At 44.1% G+C, this 17,371-nt stretch overlaps 1 protein-coding gene across 1 annotated transcript in view; it reads left to right on the forward strand.

The window, feature by feature from the left end:
- The window catches only part of LOC114560139 (transcription initiation factor TFIID subunit 4), a 50,732-nt gene that overhangs the window by 15,716 nt on the left and 17,645 nt on the right, over positions 1-17,371 (forward strand). Inside the window, exons 8-13 of the mRNA XM_028585290.1 lie at positions 1,297-1,408; positions 1,440-1,462; positions 7,065-7,140; positions 9,032-9,137; positions 12,446-12,615; positions 13,998-14,128. Coding sequence (XP_028441091.1) covers positions 1,297-1,408; positions 1,440-1,462; positions 7,065-7,140; positions 9,032-9,137; positions 12,446-12,615; positions 13,998-14,128 — 618 coding nt within the window. The remainder of the gene's footprint in view (positions 1-1,296; positions 1,409-1,439; positions 1,463-7,064; positions 7,141-9,031; positions 9,138-12,445; positions 12,616-13,997; positions 14,129-17,371) is intronic.

The raw sequence follows: 17,371 nt of genomic DNA on the forward strand, positions 1-17,371 counted from the left end.
ACTAGTACTATACTACCTCATCCCCTTCCTCAAGGTAATACTCACATACTACTAGTACTATACTACCTCATCCCCTTCCTCAAGGTAATCCTCACATACTACTAGTACTATACTACCTCATCCCCTTCCTCAAGGTAATACTCACATACTACTAGTACTATACTACCTCATCCCTTCCTCAAGGTAATACTCACATACTACTAGTACTATACTACCTCATCCCCTTCCTCAAGGTAATACTCACAAACTACTAGTACTATACTACCTCATCCCCTTCCTCAAGGTAATACTCACATTATATATATATATATATATATATATATATATATATATATATATATATATATATATATATATATATAACTTTTTGTCCCTTTTTTCAGTGTTTCTTGAACTCTTTCAGTGTTTTTTCCGAACTTCTTCTCTTTTTCAGAAGTTGTAGTCACCTTTGTTGTTTTTTCTGACCTTTGTGTTTTTCTTTCAGTGTTTTTTGTGGTTCTTTTTTGTCTCTTTATTTATGGTGCTGAGCGGGTCCACACTAAACTAAATGATACTCCGACGAACTGAGACTTTCTCCATCTTTGTAGTTTAACTTCAGTGAAAGATCTTCACTAACTCTAACTTTGGTGTTGTTTCTCCTCAGAAAAGCCTCACTCCTTTCTGCTGTTTTTCACCCCTTCTTCAAAGTGTTTAGCCTTGGTTTCTGACATTTTTGGCACCTTTGACCCATCCTTTCATCACCTTTGACCCATCCTTTCATCACCTTTGACCCATCCTTTCATCTCCTTTGACCCATCCTTTCATCACCTTTGACCCATCCTTTCATCACCTTTGACCCATCCTTTCATCACCTTTGACCCATCCTTTCATCACCTTTGACCATCCTTTCATCACCTTTGACCCATCCTTTCATCACCTTTGACCCATCCTTTCATCACCTTTGACCCATCCTTTCATCACCTTTGACCCATCCTTTCATCACCTTTGACCCATCCTTTCATCTCCTTTGACCCATCCTTTCATCTCTTTTGACCCATCCTTTCATCACCTTTGACCCATCCTTTCATGTCCTTTGTTATGTTTTTGTCACCTTCTTTTTTAAGAGTAGAAGTCTGTTCACTACGGGACACATTATCACTGAAATAAAGTCCCACAGTGGTCACAGGAAGGGGCGGGACTTCCCCTCTGGATGCAGCTTAACGTGTGTGTGTGTGTGTGTGTGTGTGTGTGTGTGTGTGTGTGTGTGTGTGTGTGTGTGTGTGTGTGTGTGTGTGTGTGTGTTGTGTGTGTCCTCAGAAAAGCCTCCCGACGCTGCGCCAGTCTCTGCTCAGCAACCAGCAGTCTCTGGTGACCCCCAGCACCTCGGCCCCCCACCACCATCACCACGGCCATCAGGCCCCGGCTGCCAGTCAGCCCGGCCGGCAGCACGGTTAGGATGAACTCTCCACTCGCCAACACCATGGTAACATCACACACACACTAATACACACCATGGTAACATCACACACACACTGATACACACCATGGTAACATCACACACACACTGATACACACCATGGTAACATCACACACACACTAATACACACCATGGTAACATCACACACACACACACACCATGGTAACATCACACACACACTAATACACACCATGGTAACATCACACACACACTAATACACACCATGGTAACATCACACACACACTAATACACACCATGGTAACATCACACACACACTGATACACACCATGGTAACATCACACACACACTAATACACACCATGGTAACATCACACACACACTAATACACACCATGGTAACATCACACACACACTAATACACACCATGGTAACATCACACACACACACACCATGGTAACATCACACACACACACTGATACACACCATGGTAACATCACACACACACTGATACACACCATGGTAACATCACACACACTAATACACACCATGTTAACATCACACACACACTAATACACACCATGGTAACATCACACACACACTGATACACACCATGGTAACATCACACACACTAATACACACCATGGTAACATCACACACACACTAATACACACCATGGTAACATCACACACACACACTGATACACACCATGGTAACATCACACACACACACTAATACACACGATGGTAACATCACACACACACACACACCATGGTAACATCACACACACACTGATACACACCATGGTAACATCACACACACACACTGATACACACCATGGTAACATCACACACACTAATACACACCATGGTAACATCACACACACTAATACACACCATGGTAACATCACACACACACTGATACACACCATGGTAACATCACACACACTAATACACACCATGGTAACATCACACACACACTAATACACACCATGGTAACATCACACACACACTGATACACACCATGGTAACATCACACACTAATACACACCATGGTAACATCACACACACTAATACACACCATGGTAACATCACACACACACTGATACACACCATGGTAACATCACACACACACTGATACACACCATGGTAACATCACACACACACTGATACACACCATGGTAACATCACACACACACTAATACACACCATGGTAACATCACACACACACTAATACACACCATGGTAACATCACACACACACACTAATACACACACACACACACACACACACACACACTCACACCATGGTAACATCACACACACACTAATACACACCATGGTAACATCACACACACACTAATACACACCATGGTAACATCACACACACACTGATACACACCATGGTAACATCACACACACACTAATACACACCATGGTAACATCACACACACACACTAATACACACCATGGTAACATCACACACACACTAATACACACCATGGTAACATCACACACACACACACACACCATGGTAACATCACACACACACTGATACACACCATGGTAACATCACACACACACACTGATACACACCATGGTAACATCACACACACTAATACACACCATGTTAACATCACACACACACTAATACACACCATGGTAACATCACACACACACTGATACACACCATGGTAACATCACACACACTAATACACACCATGGTAACATCACACACACACACTAATACACACCATGGTAACATCACACACACACTGATACACACCATGGTAACATCACACACACTAATACACACCATGGTAACATCACACACACTAATACACACCATGGTAACATCACACACACACTGATACACACCATGGTAACATCACACACACTGATACACACCATGGTAACATCACACACACACTAATACACACCATGGTAACATCACACACACACTGATACACACCATGGTAACATCACACACACACTAATACACACAATGGTAACATCACACACACACACTAATACACACCATGGTAACATCACACACACACTAATACACACTCACACACACACACACACTCACACCATGGTAACATCACACACACACTAATTCACACCATGGTAACATCACACACACACTAATACACACCATGGTAACATCACACACACACTAATACACACTCACACACACACACACACACTCACACCATGGTAACATCACACACACACTAATACACACTCACACACACACACACACACACACTCACACCATGGTAACCTCACACACACACTAATACACACTCACACACACACACACACACTCACACCATGGTAACATCACACACTAATACACACCATGGTAACATCACACACACACACTAATACACACCATGGTAACATCACACACACACTAATACACACCATGGTAACATCACACACACACTAATACACACTCACTCACACACTCACACCATGGTAACATCACACACACACTAATACACACTCACACACACACTCACACACTCACACCATGGTAACATCACACACACTAATACACACCATGGTAACATCACACACACACTGATACACACCATGGTAACATCACACACACTAATACACACCATGGTAACATCACACACACAGTAATACACACACACACACACACACACACACACTCACACCATGGTAACATCACACACACACTAATACACACCATGGTAACATCACAAACACACTAATACACACCATGGTAACATCACACACACACTAATACACACCATGGTAACATCACACACACACTAATACACACCATGGTAACATCACACACACTAATACACACTCACACTCACACACACACCATGGTAACATCACACACACACTAATACACACACACACACACACTCACACCATGGTAACATCACACACACTAATACACACCATGGTAACATCACACACACACTAATACACACTCACACACACACTCACACCATGGTAACATCATACACACACTAATACACACCATGGTAACATCACACACACACTAATACACACTCACACACACACACTAATACACACCATGGTAACATCACACACACACTAATACACACTCACACACACACTCACACCATGGTAACATCACACACACACTAATACACACACACACACACACTAATACACACCATGGTAACATCACACACACACTAATACACACTCACACACACACTAATACACACCATGGTAACATCACACACACACTAATACACACTCACACACACACTAATACACACCATGGTAACATCACACACACTAATACACACCATGGTAACATCACACACACTAATACACACCATGGTAACATCACACACACACTAATACACACCATGGTAACATCACACACACACACTAATACACACCATGGTAACATCACACACACACACTAATACACACCATGGTAACATCACACACACACACTAATACACACCATGGTAACATCACACACACAGTAATACACACACTCACACACACACACACACACACTCACACCATGGTAACATCACACACACACTAATACACACCATGGTAACATCACACACACTAATACACACACACTCACACACACACCATGGTAACATCACACACACACTAATACACACACACACACACACACACACCATGGTAACATCACACACACTAATACACACCATGGTAACATCACACACACACTAATACACACACACACACACACTCACACCATGGTAACATCATACACACACTAATACACACCATGGTAACATCACACACACACTAATACACACACTCACACACACACACTAATACACACCATGGTAACATCACACACACACTAATACACACTCACACACACACTCACACCATGGTAACATCACACACACACTAATACACACTCACACACACACTAATACACACCATGGTAACATCACACACACACTAATACACACTCACACACACACTAATACACACCATGGTAACATCACACACACACTAATACACACCATGGTAACATCACACACACTAATACACACCATGGTAACATCACACACACTAATACACACCATGGTAACATCACACACACACTAATACACACCATGGTAACATCACACACACACACTAATACACACCATGGTAACATCACACACACACACTAATACACACCATGGTAACATCACACACACTAATACACACCATGGTAACATCACACAATTAACTAATACACACCATGGTAACATCACACACACACACTAATACACACCATGGTAACATCACACACACACACTAATACACACCATGGTAACATCACACACACAGTAATACACACTCACACACACACACACACACACTCACACCATGGTAACATCACACACACACTAATACACACCATGGTAACATCACACACACTAATACACACTCACACTCACACACACACCATGGTAACATCACACACACACTAACACACACACACACACACACTCACACCATGGTAACATCACACACACTAATACACACCATGGTAACATCACACACACACTAATACACACTCACACACACACTCACACCATGGTAACATCATACACACACTAATACACACCATGGTAACATCACACACACACTAATACACACTCACACACACACACTAATACACACCATGGTAACATCACACACACACTAATACACACTCACACACACACTCACACCATGGTAACATCACACACACACTAATACACACTCACACACACACTAATACACACCATGGTAACATCACACACTAATACACACTCACACACACACTAATACACACCATGGTAACATCACACACACACTAATACACACCATGGTAACATCACACACACACTAATACACACCATGGTAACATCACACACACTAATGCACACCATGGTAACATCACACACACACTAATACACACCATGGTAACATCACACACACACACTAATACACACCATGGTAACATCACACACACACACTAATACACACCATGGTAACATCACACACACAGTAATACACACACACACACACACACACACACTCACACCATGGTAACATCACACACACACTAATACACACCATGGTAACATCACACACACACACTAATACACACCATGGTAACATCACACACACACACTAATACACACCATGGTAACATCACACACACAGTAATACACACTCACACACACACACACACACACTCACACCATGGTAACATCACACACACACACACTAATACACACCATGGTAACATCACACACACACACTAATACACACCATGGTAACATCACACACACAGTAATACACACACACACACACACACACACACTCACACCATGGTAACATCACACACACACTAATACACACCATGGTAACATCACACACACACTAATACACACCATGGTAACATCACACACACACACTAATACACACCATGGTAACATCACACACAGTAATACACACACACACACACACACACACACACTCACACCATGGTAACATCACACACACACTAATACACACCATGGTAACATCACATCACTCCTCCCTATTGTAACGTGTTTGTAACGTTATTGTAACGTTTTTGTAACGTGTTTGTTGTCCAGGCTGTGAACCGAGCAGGAGTCCAGCCGGTTCAGACCCGTTCTCCAGTCGTCTTCAGTCAGACTCTCAGACCTCAGGGTGAGACACACACACACACACACACACACACACACACACACACACACACACACACACACACACACACACACACACACACACACACACACACACACACACACACACACACACACACACACACACACACACACACACACAGACACAGACACACACACACACACACACACACACACACACACACACACACACACACACACACACACAGACACACACACACACACAGACACACACACACAGACACACACACACACACAGACACACAGACACACACACACACAGACACACACACACACACACACACACACACACACACACAGACACAGACACAGACACACACACACACACACACACACACACACACACACACACACACACACAGGACACACACAGAGACACACAGACACACACACACACACACACACACACACACACACACACACACAGAGACACACACACACACACACACACACACAATTAATATCCTACGTGATGCGTTCAGGATCGTTTGTATTAATATCCCACGTGATGCGTTCAGGATCGTCTGTATTAATATCCCACGTGATGCGTTCAGGATCGCCTGTATTAATATCCCACGTGCTGCGTTCAGGAACGTCTGTATTAATATCCCACGTGATGCGTTCAGGAACGTCTGTATTAATATCCCACGTGATGCGTTCAGGATCGTCTGTATTAATATCCCACGTGATGCGTTCAGGATCGTCTGTATTAATATCCCACGTGCTGCGTTCAGGAACGCCTGTATTAATATCCCACGTGATGTTCAGGAACGTCTGTATTAATATCCCACGTGATGCGTTCAGGATCGTCTGTATTAATATCCTGCGTGATGCGTTCAGGATCGTCTGTATTAATATCCCACGTGATGCGTTCAGGATCGTCTGTATTAATATCCCACGTGATACTGGTCTGGCTTTTCTATTATTCACCTTTACCCTCTTAGTCATTATATCCACATTACTGATGATTATTGATCTAAACTCTCATTGTGTAAATATGTTGTTAAAGCACCGATAGTCAACACTACATTATCGTTACGGTATCGATATCGAGGTCACTGGTCAAAAATATCGTGATATTTGATTTTCTCCACATCGCCCAGCCCTATCACGATACTTATGTCACGATACGATATTATTGCAATTTTAAACATATTGCAATTAGGGCTGTTCTCGACTAAAGATGTTCTTAGTCCACTAACACTTATAGGATTTAGTCGACAAATCGATTAGTTGATTTAATTGACAGAGCTGTGAGCTTTGAGAGGTGGTTAAGACTAGAAAAGCACAATATAAATGTAGTTAATTAACCATCTGTAAAACTGAGTTTCTCCACAATTAATCCTGCAAAAGCACCACTTTAAATCTGGTGTTTACCATAAATGTGCTCACAAGTTTCCTGAAATAAATAATTAAGCATGAATAAGCATAAATGACTAATCAACTAAAGAAATCTTAGTCGACTAAGACCAAAACGACCGATTAGTCGACTAATCGACTAAGAGGTGGCAGCCCTAATTGCAATATTCTGGGATATATTGCAGTTTATTACCTTTTTTCAATCTTCAAATTTTTTTCCAATTTCAAATTATGTCCCCAAAAAGAAACTATGTCAACATCTGTTTCATCTAAAAAGAGAGATTTCTCTGTTTGTTCATCTCACTTTAATTGCTTCAAAATCAGATTATCAAGAAGGCCGACTGACCGACACATATATCATAATAGATCCATACTTGGCGTCTGTGTATTGATGCAGTATTGCCACAGAAAATATTGCAATACTACGTTTATTGATCCCCCCATACTGCAGGTTGCTTTTCTCCAAAAGTTGATTGAACTTAACTTCTTGGTGACGTCACATGTTCTCTCCGCAGGGACACTCGTGAGTCGACCCATGACGATAATCGGCAGAGGTCTGGTGACGCCGGCAGCTACGGCCAATCAGAGGAAGCTGAGCGACCCGGGGGGCGGGACCTTCAGGTGAGGTGTTAACTCGTCTGCAGGCTCATTGGTTTATCACGTTAGTCAGTCACCCAGTGCTTCACAGGAGAAGGAATGTTAAAGAATAAGACCCGAAAGCAGCAAAATTAAAGATAAAATAACAGAAATGTTTATTTACAACCAAATGACCAGATTGGTCAGTCATTCTGTGGAGTGTAGATGGACCCTAACATATAAAACCCCTCAGAGACCCAGACCAGTCAGCGGTGTGGTTCAGAGACCCAGACCAGTCAGCGGTGTGGTTCAGAGACCCAGACCAGTCAGCGGTGTGGTTCAGAGATCAGCCAGCAGAGGGCACCACACTAACACTAGCTTCTCCTCCCCTACCATCTCATTCACACTGAAACCTCCACGTTCAATACATGCAGACCTCTACCCTTCACCATACCCCCACATCATCACATACCCTTCACCATACCCCCCACATCATCACATACCCTTCACCATACCCCCACATCATCACATACCCTTCACCATACCCCCACATCATCACATACCCTTCACCATACCCCCACATCATCACATACCCTTCACCATACCCCCCCATCATCACATACCCTTCACCATACCCCCCACATCATCACATACCCTTCACCATACCCCCACATCATCACATACCCTTCACCATACCCCCCATCATCACATACCCTTCACCATACCCCACATCATCACATACCCTTCACCATACCCCCCATCATCACATACCCTTCACCATACCCCCACATCATCACATACCCTTCACCATACCCCCACATCATCACATACCCTTCACCATACCCCCCCATCATCACATACCCTTCACCATGCCCCCCCCATCATCACATACCCTTCACCATACCCCCCACATCATCACATACCCTTCACCATACCCCCACATCATCACATACCCTTCACCATACCCCCACATCATCACATACCCTTCACCATACCCCCACATCATCACATACCCTTCACCATACCCCCACATCATCACATAGCCTTCACCATACCCCCCACATCATCACATACCCTTCACCATACCCCCACATCATCACATAGCCTTCACCATACCCCCCCATCATCACATACCCTTCACCATACCCCCACATCATCACATACCCTTCACCATACCCCCACATCATCACATAGCCTTCACCATACCCCCCCCCATCATCACATACCCTTCACCATACCCCCCCATCATCACATACCCTTCACCATACCCCACATCATCACATACCCTTCACCATACCCCCCATCATCACATACCCTTCACCATACCCCCACATCATCACATACCCTTCACCATACCCCCACATCATCACATACCCTTCACTATACCCCCACATCATCACATACCCTTCAACATACCCCCACATCATCACATACCCTTCACCATACCCCCACATCATCACATACCCTTCACCATAACCCCCATCATCACATACCCTTCACCATACCCCCACATCATCACATACCCTTCACTATACCCCCCATCATCACATACCCTTCACCATACCCCCACATCATCACATACCCTTCACCATGCCCCCACATCATCACATACCCTTCACCATACCCCCACATCATCACATACCCTTCACCATACCCCCACATCATCACATACCCTTCACCATACCCCCCCCATCATCACATACCCTTCACCATACCCCCACATCATCACATACCCTTCACTATACCCCCACATCATCACATACCCTTCACCATACCCCCCATCATCACATACCCTTCACCATACCCCCACATCATCACATACCCTTCACCATACCCCCACATCATCACATACCCTTCACCATACCCCCACATCATCACATAGCCTTCACCATACCCCCACATCATCACATACCCTTCACCATACCCCCCCCATCATCACATACCCTTCACCATACCCCCACATCATCACATACCCTTCACCATACCCCCTCTAATGGTCTCCCGTCCCCTCTGACTGGTTGGTTGTGGTCTCTAAAGGTTTCCTGTCCTCTCTGATTGGTTGGTTGTGGTCTCTAAAGGTTTCCTGTCCTCTCTGATTGGTTGGTTGTGGTCTCTAAAGGTTTCCTGTCCTCTCTGATTGGTTGGTTGTGGTCTCTAAAGGTTTCCTGTCCTCTCTGATTGGTTGGTTGTGGTCTCTAATGGTCTCCTGTCCCCTCTGATTGGTTGGTCGTGGTCTCTAATGGTCTCCTGTCCTCTCTGATTGGTTGGTTGTGGTCTCTAATGGTCTCCTGTCCTCTCTGATTGGTTGGTTGTGGTCTCTAATGGTCTCCTGTCCCCTCTGATTGGTTGGTTGTGGTCTCCAGAGGTCTCCTGTCCCCTCTGATTGGTTGGTTGTGGTTTCTAATGGTCTCCTGTCCCCTCTGACTGGTTGGTTGTGGTCTCTAATGGTCTCCTGTCCTCTCTGATTGGTTGGTTGTGGTCTCTAATGGTCTCCTGTCCTCTCTGTCCCCTCTGACTGTTTGGTTGTGGTCTCTAATGGTCTCCTGTCCTCTCTGTCCTTTCTTACTGGTTGGTTGTGGTCTCTAATGGTCTCCTGTCCTCTCTGATTGGTTGGTTGTGGTCTCTAATGGTCTCCTGTCCTCTCTGATTGGTTGGTTTTGGTCTCTAATTGTCTCCTGTCCTCTCTGATTGGTTGGTTGTGGTCTCTAATGGTCTCCTGTCCTCTCTGATTGGTTGGTTGTGGTCTCTAAAGGTCTCCTGTCCTCTCTGATTGGTTGGTTGTGGTCTCTAATGGTCTCCTGTCCTCTGTGATTGGTTGGTTGTGGTCTGTAATGGTCTCCTGTCCTCTCTGATTGGTTGGTTGTGGTCTCTAAAGGTCTCCTGTCCTCTCTGATTGGTTGGTTGTGGTCTCTAAAGGTCTCCTGTCCTCTCTGATTGGTTGGTTGTGGTCTCTAATGGTCTCCTGTCCTCTCTGATTGGTTGGTTGTGGTCTCTAATTGTCTCCTGTCCTCTCTGATTGGTTGGTTGTGGTCTCTAATGGTCTCCTGTCCTCTCTGATTGGTTGGTTGTGGTCTCTAAAGGTCTCCTGTCCTCTCTGATTGGTTGGTTGTGGTCTCTAATGGTCTCCTGTCCTCTGTGATTGGTTGGTTGTGGTCTGTAATGGTCTCCTGTCCTGTCTGATTGGTTGGTTGTGGTCTCTAAAGGTCTCCTGTCCTCTCTGATTGGTTGGTTGTGGTCTCTAATGGTCTCCTGTCCTCTCTGATTGGTTGGTTGTGGTCTCTAATGGTCTCCTGTCCTCTGTGATTGGTTGGTTGTGGTCTGTAATGGTCTCCTGTCCTCTCTGTCCTTCTCAGAGATGACGATGACATCAACGACGTGGCGTCCATGGCGGGGGTCAACCTCAACGAGGAGAACGCCCGTATCCTAGCAACCAGCTCTGAGCTGGTGGGGACCAAGATCCGCTCGTGTAAAGACGAAGCCTTCCTGCCCCCCGGGCTGCTGCACCGCCGCATCCTGGACACTGGTACTGGCCCCTATGTCCTCTGTCCCCTGTCTCCTTTCCTCTGTCTCCTGTCCTCTGTCCTCTATCTACTATATCCTGTCCTCTGTCTCCTGTACCCTGTCTCCTATCTCCTGTCTCCTGTACCCTGTCCCCTATCTCCTGTCCTCTGTCCTCTATCTACTATATCCTGTCCTCTGTCTCCTGTACCCTGTCTCCTATCTCCTGTCTCCTGTACCCTGTCCCCTATCTCCTGTACCCTGTCCCCTATCTCCTGTACCCTGTCTCCTGTACCCTGTCTCCTATCTCCTGTACCATGTCTCCTATCTCCTGTACCCTGTCTCCTGTCTCCTATCTCCTGTCTCCTCTCTCCTGTACCCTGTCTCCTATCTCATGTCTCCTGTACCCTCTCTCCTGTACCCTCTCTCCTGTACCCTGTCTCCTATCTCCTGTCTCCTATCTCCTGTCTCCTATCTCCTATCTCCTGTACCCTGTCTCCTATCTCCTGTACCCTGTCTCCTATCTCCTGTCCCCTGTCTCCTGTCTCCTATCTCCTGTACCCTGTCTCCTCTCTTCTCTCTCCTGTCTCCTCTCTGGGAAGATGGGGGTGTTAATCTAAAGATGTCTCCTCTCTCGTGTCCTAGCTAGGAAGCTGGGAGTGTTAATCTAAAGATGTCTCCTCTCTCGTGTCCTAGCTAGGAAGCTGGGAGTGTTCATCTAAAGATGTCTCCTCTCTCGTGTCCTAGCTAGGAAGCTGGGAGTGTTAATCTAAAGATGTCTCCTCTCTCGTGTACTAGCTAGGAAGCTGGGAGTCTTAATGTAAAAGATGTCTCCTCTCTCGTGTCCTAGCTAGGAAGCTGGGAGTGTTAATGTAAAAGATGTCTCCTCTCTCGTGTCCTAGCTAGGAAGCTGGGGGTGTTAATGTAAAAGATGTCTCCTCTCTCGTGTCCTAGCTAGGAAGCTGAGGTGTTAATCTAAAGATGTCTCCTCTCGTGTCCTAGCTAGGAAGCTGGGGGTGTTAATGTAAAAGATGTCTGGTGTCCTAGCTAGGAAGCTGAGAGTGTTAATCTAAAGATGTCTCCTCTCTCGTGTCCTAGCTAGGAAGCTGGGGGTGTTAATGTAAAAGATGTCTCCTCTCTCGTGTCCTAGCTAGGAAGCTGGGAGTGTTAATCTAAAGATGTCTCCTCTCTCTTGTCCTAGCTAGGAAGCTGGGAGTGTTAATGTAAAAGATGTCTCCTCTCTCGTGTCCTAGCTAGGAAGCTGAGAGTGTTAATCTAAAGATGTCTCCTCTCTCGTGTCCTAGCTAGGAAGCTGAGAGTGTTAATCTAAAGATGTCTCCTCTCTTGTGTCCTAGCTAGGAAGCTGGGAGTGTTAATGTAAAAGATGTCTCCTCTCTCGTGTCCTAGCTAGGAAGCTTGGGGTGAGTGAGGTCCCTCTGGACGTGGTGAACCTGGTGTCCCACGCCACCCAGTCCCGCCTGCGAGCGCTGCTGGAGAAAGTCTCCGTCGTGGCCCAGCACCGCTCAGACTCTGGCAAGGTGATGACACAGAGATTACACACACACACACACACACACACACACACACACACACACAGACATACACACACACACACACACACACACACACACACACACACACACACACACACACACACAGACACACACACACACACACACACACACACACACACACACACACACACAGATTACACACACACACACACACACACACACAGAGATTACACACACACACACACACACACACACAGACACACACACACACACACACACACACACACACAGAGATTACACACACACACACACACACACACACACACACACACAGAGACACACACACACACACACACAGAGATTACACACACACACACACACACACACACAGATTACACACACACACACACAGGGAGAGACACACACACACACACAGAGAGACATACACACACACACAAACACACAGAGATTACACACACACACACACACACACACACACACACAGACACACACACACACACACACACACACACACACACACACACAGAGATTACACACACACACACACAGAGAGAGACACACACACAGAGAGAGAGACACACACACACACACACACAGAGATTACACACACACAGACACACACCAAAAAGTCTGTAGCAGACGTTGTAAGTCAGGTTTGTGAAGGTTATAACGTCTGTACGTTGTAAGTTAGGTTTGTAAAGGTTATAACGTCTGTACGTTGTAAGTCAGGTTTGTAAAGGTTATAACGTCTGTAGCAGATGTTGTAAGTCAGGTTTGTAAAGGTTATAACGTCTGTAGCAGACGTAAGTCAGGTTTGTGAAGGTTATAACGTCTGTACGTTGTAAGTTAGGTTTGTGAAGGTTATAACGTCTGTAGCAGATGTTGTAAGTCAGGTTTGTAAAGGTTATAACGTCTGTAGCAGACGTAAGTCAGGTTTGTGAAGGTTATAACGTCTGTACGTTGTAAGTCAGGTTTGTAAAGGTTATAACGTCTGTAGCAGATGTTGTAAGTCAGGTTTGTGAAGGTTATAACGTCTGTACGTTGTAAGTCAGGTTTGTAAAGGTTATAACGTCTGTACGTTGTAAGTTAGGTTTGTGAAGGTTATAACGTCTGTACGTTGTAAGTCAGGTTTGTAAAGGTTATAACGTCTGTAACAGACGTAAGTCAGGTTTGTAAAGGTTATAACCTCTGTACGTTGTAAGTTAGGTTTGTGAAGGTTATAACGTCTGTACTTTGTAAGTCAGGTTTGTAAAGGTTATAACGTCTGTAACAGACGTTGTAAGTCAGGTTTGTAAAGGTTATAACGTCTGTACGTTGTAAGTCAGGTTTGTGAAGGTTATAACATCTGTACGTTGTAAGTCAGGTTTGTGAAGGTTATAACGTCTGTACGTTGTAAGTCAGGTTTGTGAAGGTTTTAACGTCTGTAACAGACGTTGTAAGTCAGGTTTGTAAAGGTTATAACGTCTGTACGTTGTAAGTCAGGTTTGTAAAGGTTATAACGTCTGTAGAAGACGTAAGTCAGGTTTGTAAAGGTTATAACGTCTGTACGTTGTAAGTTAGGTTGTTAAAGGTTATAACGTCTGTAGCAGACGTAAGTCAGGTTTGTAAAGGTTATAACGTCTGTAGAAGACGTAAGTCAGGTTTGTAAAGGTTATAACGTCTGTAGCAGACGTAAGTCAGGTTTGTGAAGGTTATAACGTCTGTACGTTGTAAGTCAGGTTTGTAAAGGTTGTAACGTCTGTAGCAGACGTTGTTAGTCAGGTTTGTGAAGGTTATAACGTCTGTACGTTGTAAGTCAGGTTTGTGAAGGTTATAAAGTCTGTACGTTGTAAGTCAGGTTTGTGAAGGTTATAAAGTCTGTAGCAGATATTGTAAGTCAGGTTTGTAAAGGTTATAACGTCTGTAGCAGACGTAAGTCAGGTTTGTGAAGGTTATAACGTCTGTACGTTGTAAGTCAGGTTTGTAAAGGTTATAACGTCTGTAGCAGATGTTGTAAGTCAGGTTTGTAAAGGTTATAACGTCTGTAGCAGACGTAAGTCAGGTTTGTAAAGGTTATAACCTCTGTAGAAGACGTAAGTCAGGTTTGTAAAGGTTATAACGTCTGTAGCAGACGTAAGTCAGGTTTGTGAAGGTTATAACGTCTGTACGTTGTAAGTCAGGTTTGTAAAGGTTATAACGTCTGTAGCAGACGTAAGTCAGGTTTGTGAAGGTTATAACGTCTGTACGTTGTAAGTCAGGTTTGTGAAGGTTATAACGTCTGTACGTTGTAAGTCAGGTTTGTGAAGGTTATAAAGTCTGTACGTTGTAAGTCAGGTTTGTGAAGGTTATAAAGTCTGTAGCAGATGTTGTAAGTCAGGTTTGTAAAGGTTATAACGTCTGTAGCAGACGTAAGTCAGGTTTGTGAAGGTTATAACGTCTGTACGTTGTAAGTCAGGTTTGTAAAGGTTATAACGTCTGTAGCAGATGTTGTAAGTCAGGTTTGTAAAGGTTATAACGTCTGTAGCAGACGTAAGTCAGGTTTGTAAAGGTTATAACGTCTGTACGTTGTAAGTCAGGTTTGTAAAGGTTATAACGTCTGTAGCAGACGTAAGTCAGGTTTGTAAAGGTTATAAGGTCTGTACTTTGTAAGTCAGGTTTGTAAAGGTTATAACGTCTGTAACAGACGTTGTAAGTCAGGTTTGTAAAGGTTATAACGTCTGTAACAGACGTAAGTCAGGTTTGTAAAGGTTATAACGTCTGTACGTTGTAAGTCAGGTTTGTGAAGGTTATAACATCTGTACGTTGTAAGTCAGGTTTGTAAAGGTTATAACGTCTGTAGCAGATGTTGTAAGTCAGGTTTGTAAAGGTTATAACGTCTGTAGCAGACGTTGTAAGTCAGGTTTGTAAAGGTTATAATGTCTGTAACAGACGTAAGTCAGGTTTGTAAAGGTTATAAAGTCTGTACGTTGTAAGTTAGGTTTGTGAAGGTTATAACGTCTGTACTTTGTAAGTCAGGTTTGTAAAGGTTATAACGTCTGTAACAGACGTTGTAAGTCAGGTTTGTAAAGGTTATAACGTCTGTACGTTGTAAGTCAGGTTTGTAAAGGTTATAACGTCTGTAACAGACTTAAGTCAGGTTTGTAAAGGTTATAACGTCTGTACGTTGTAAGTCAGGTTTGTGAAGGTTATAACGTCTGTACGTTGTAAGTCAGGTTTGTGAAGGTTATAACGTCTGTACGTTGTAAGTCAGGTTTGTGAAGGTTATAA

This window comes from Perca flavescens, chromosome 8 (genome assembly GCF_004354835.1).
Source record: "Perca flavescens isolate YP-PL-M2 chromosome 8, PFLA_1.0, whole genome shotgun sequence".
NCBI lineage: Eukaryota > Metazoa > Chordata > Actinopteri > Perciformes > Percidae > Perca > Perca flavescens.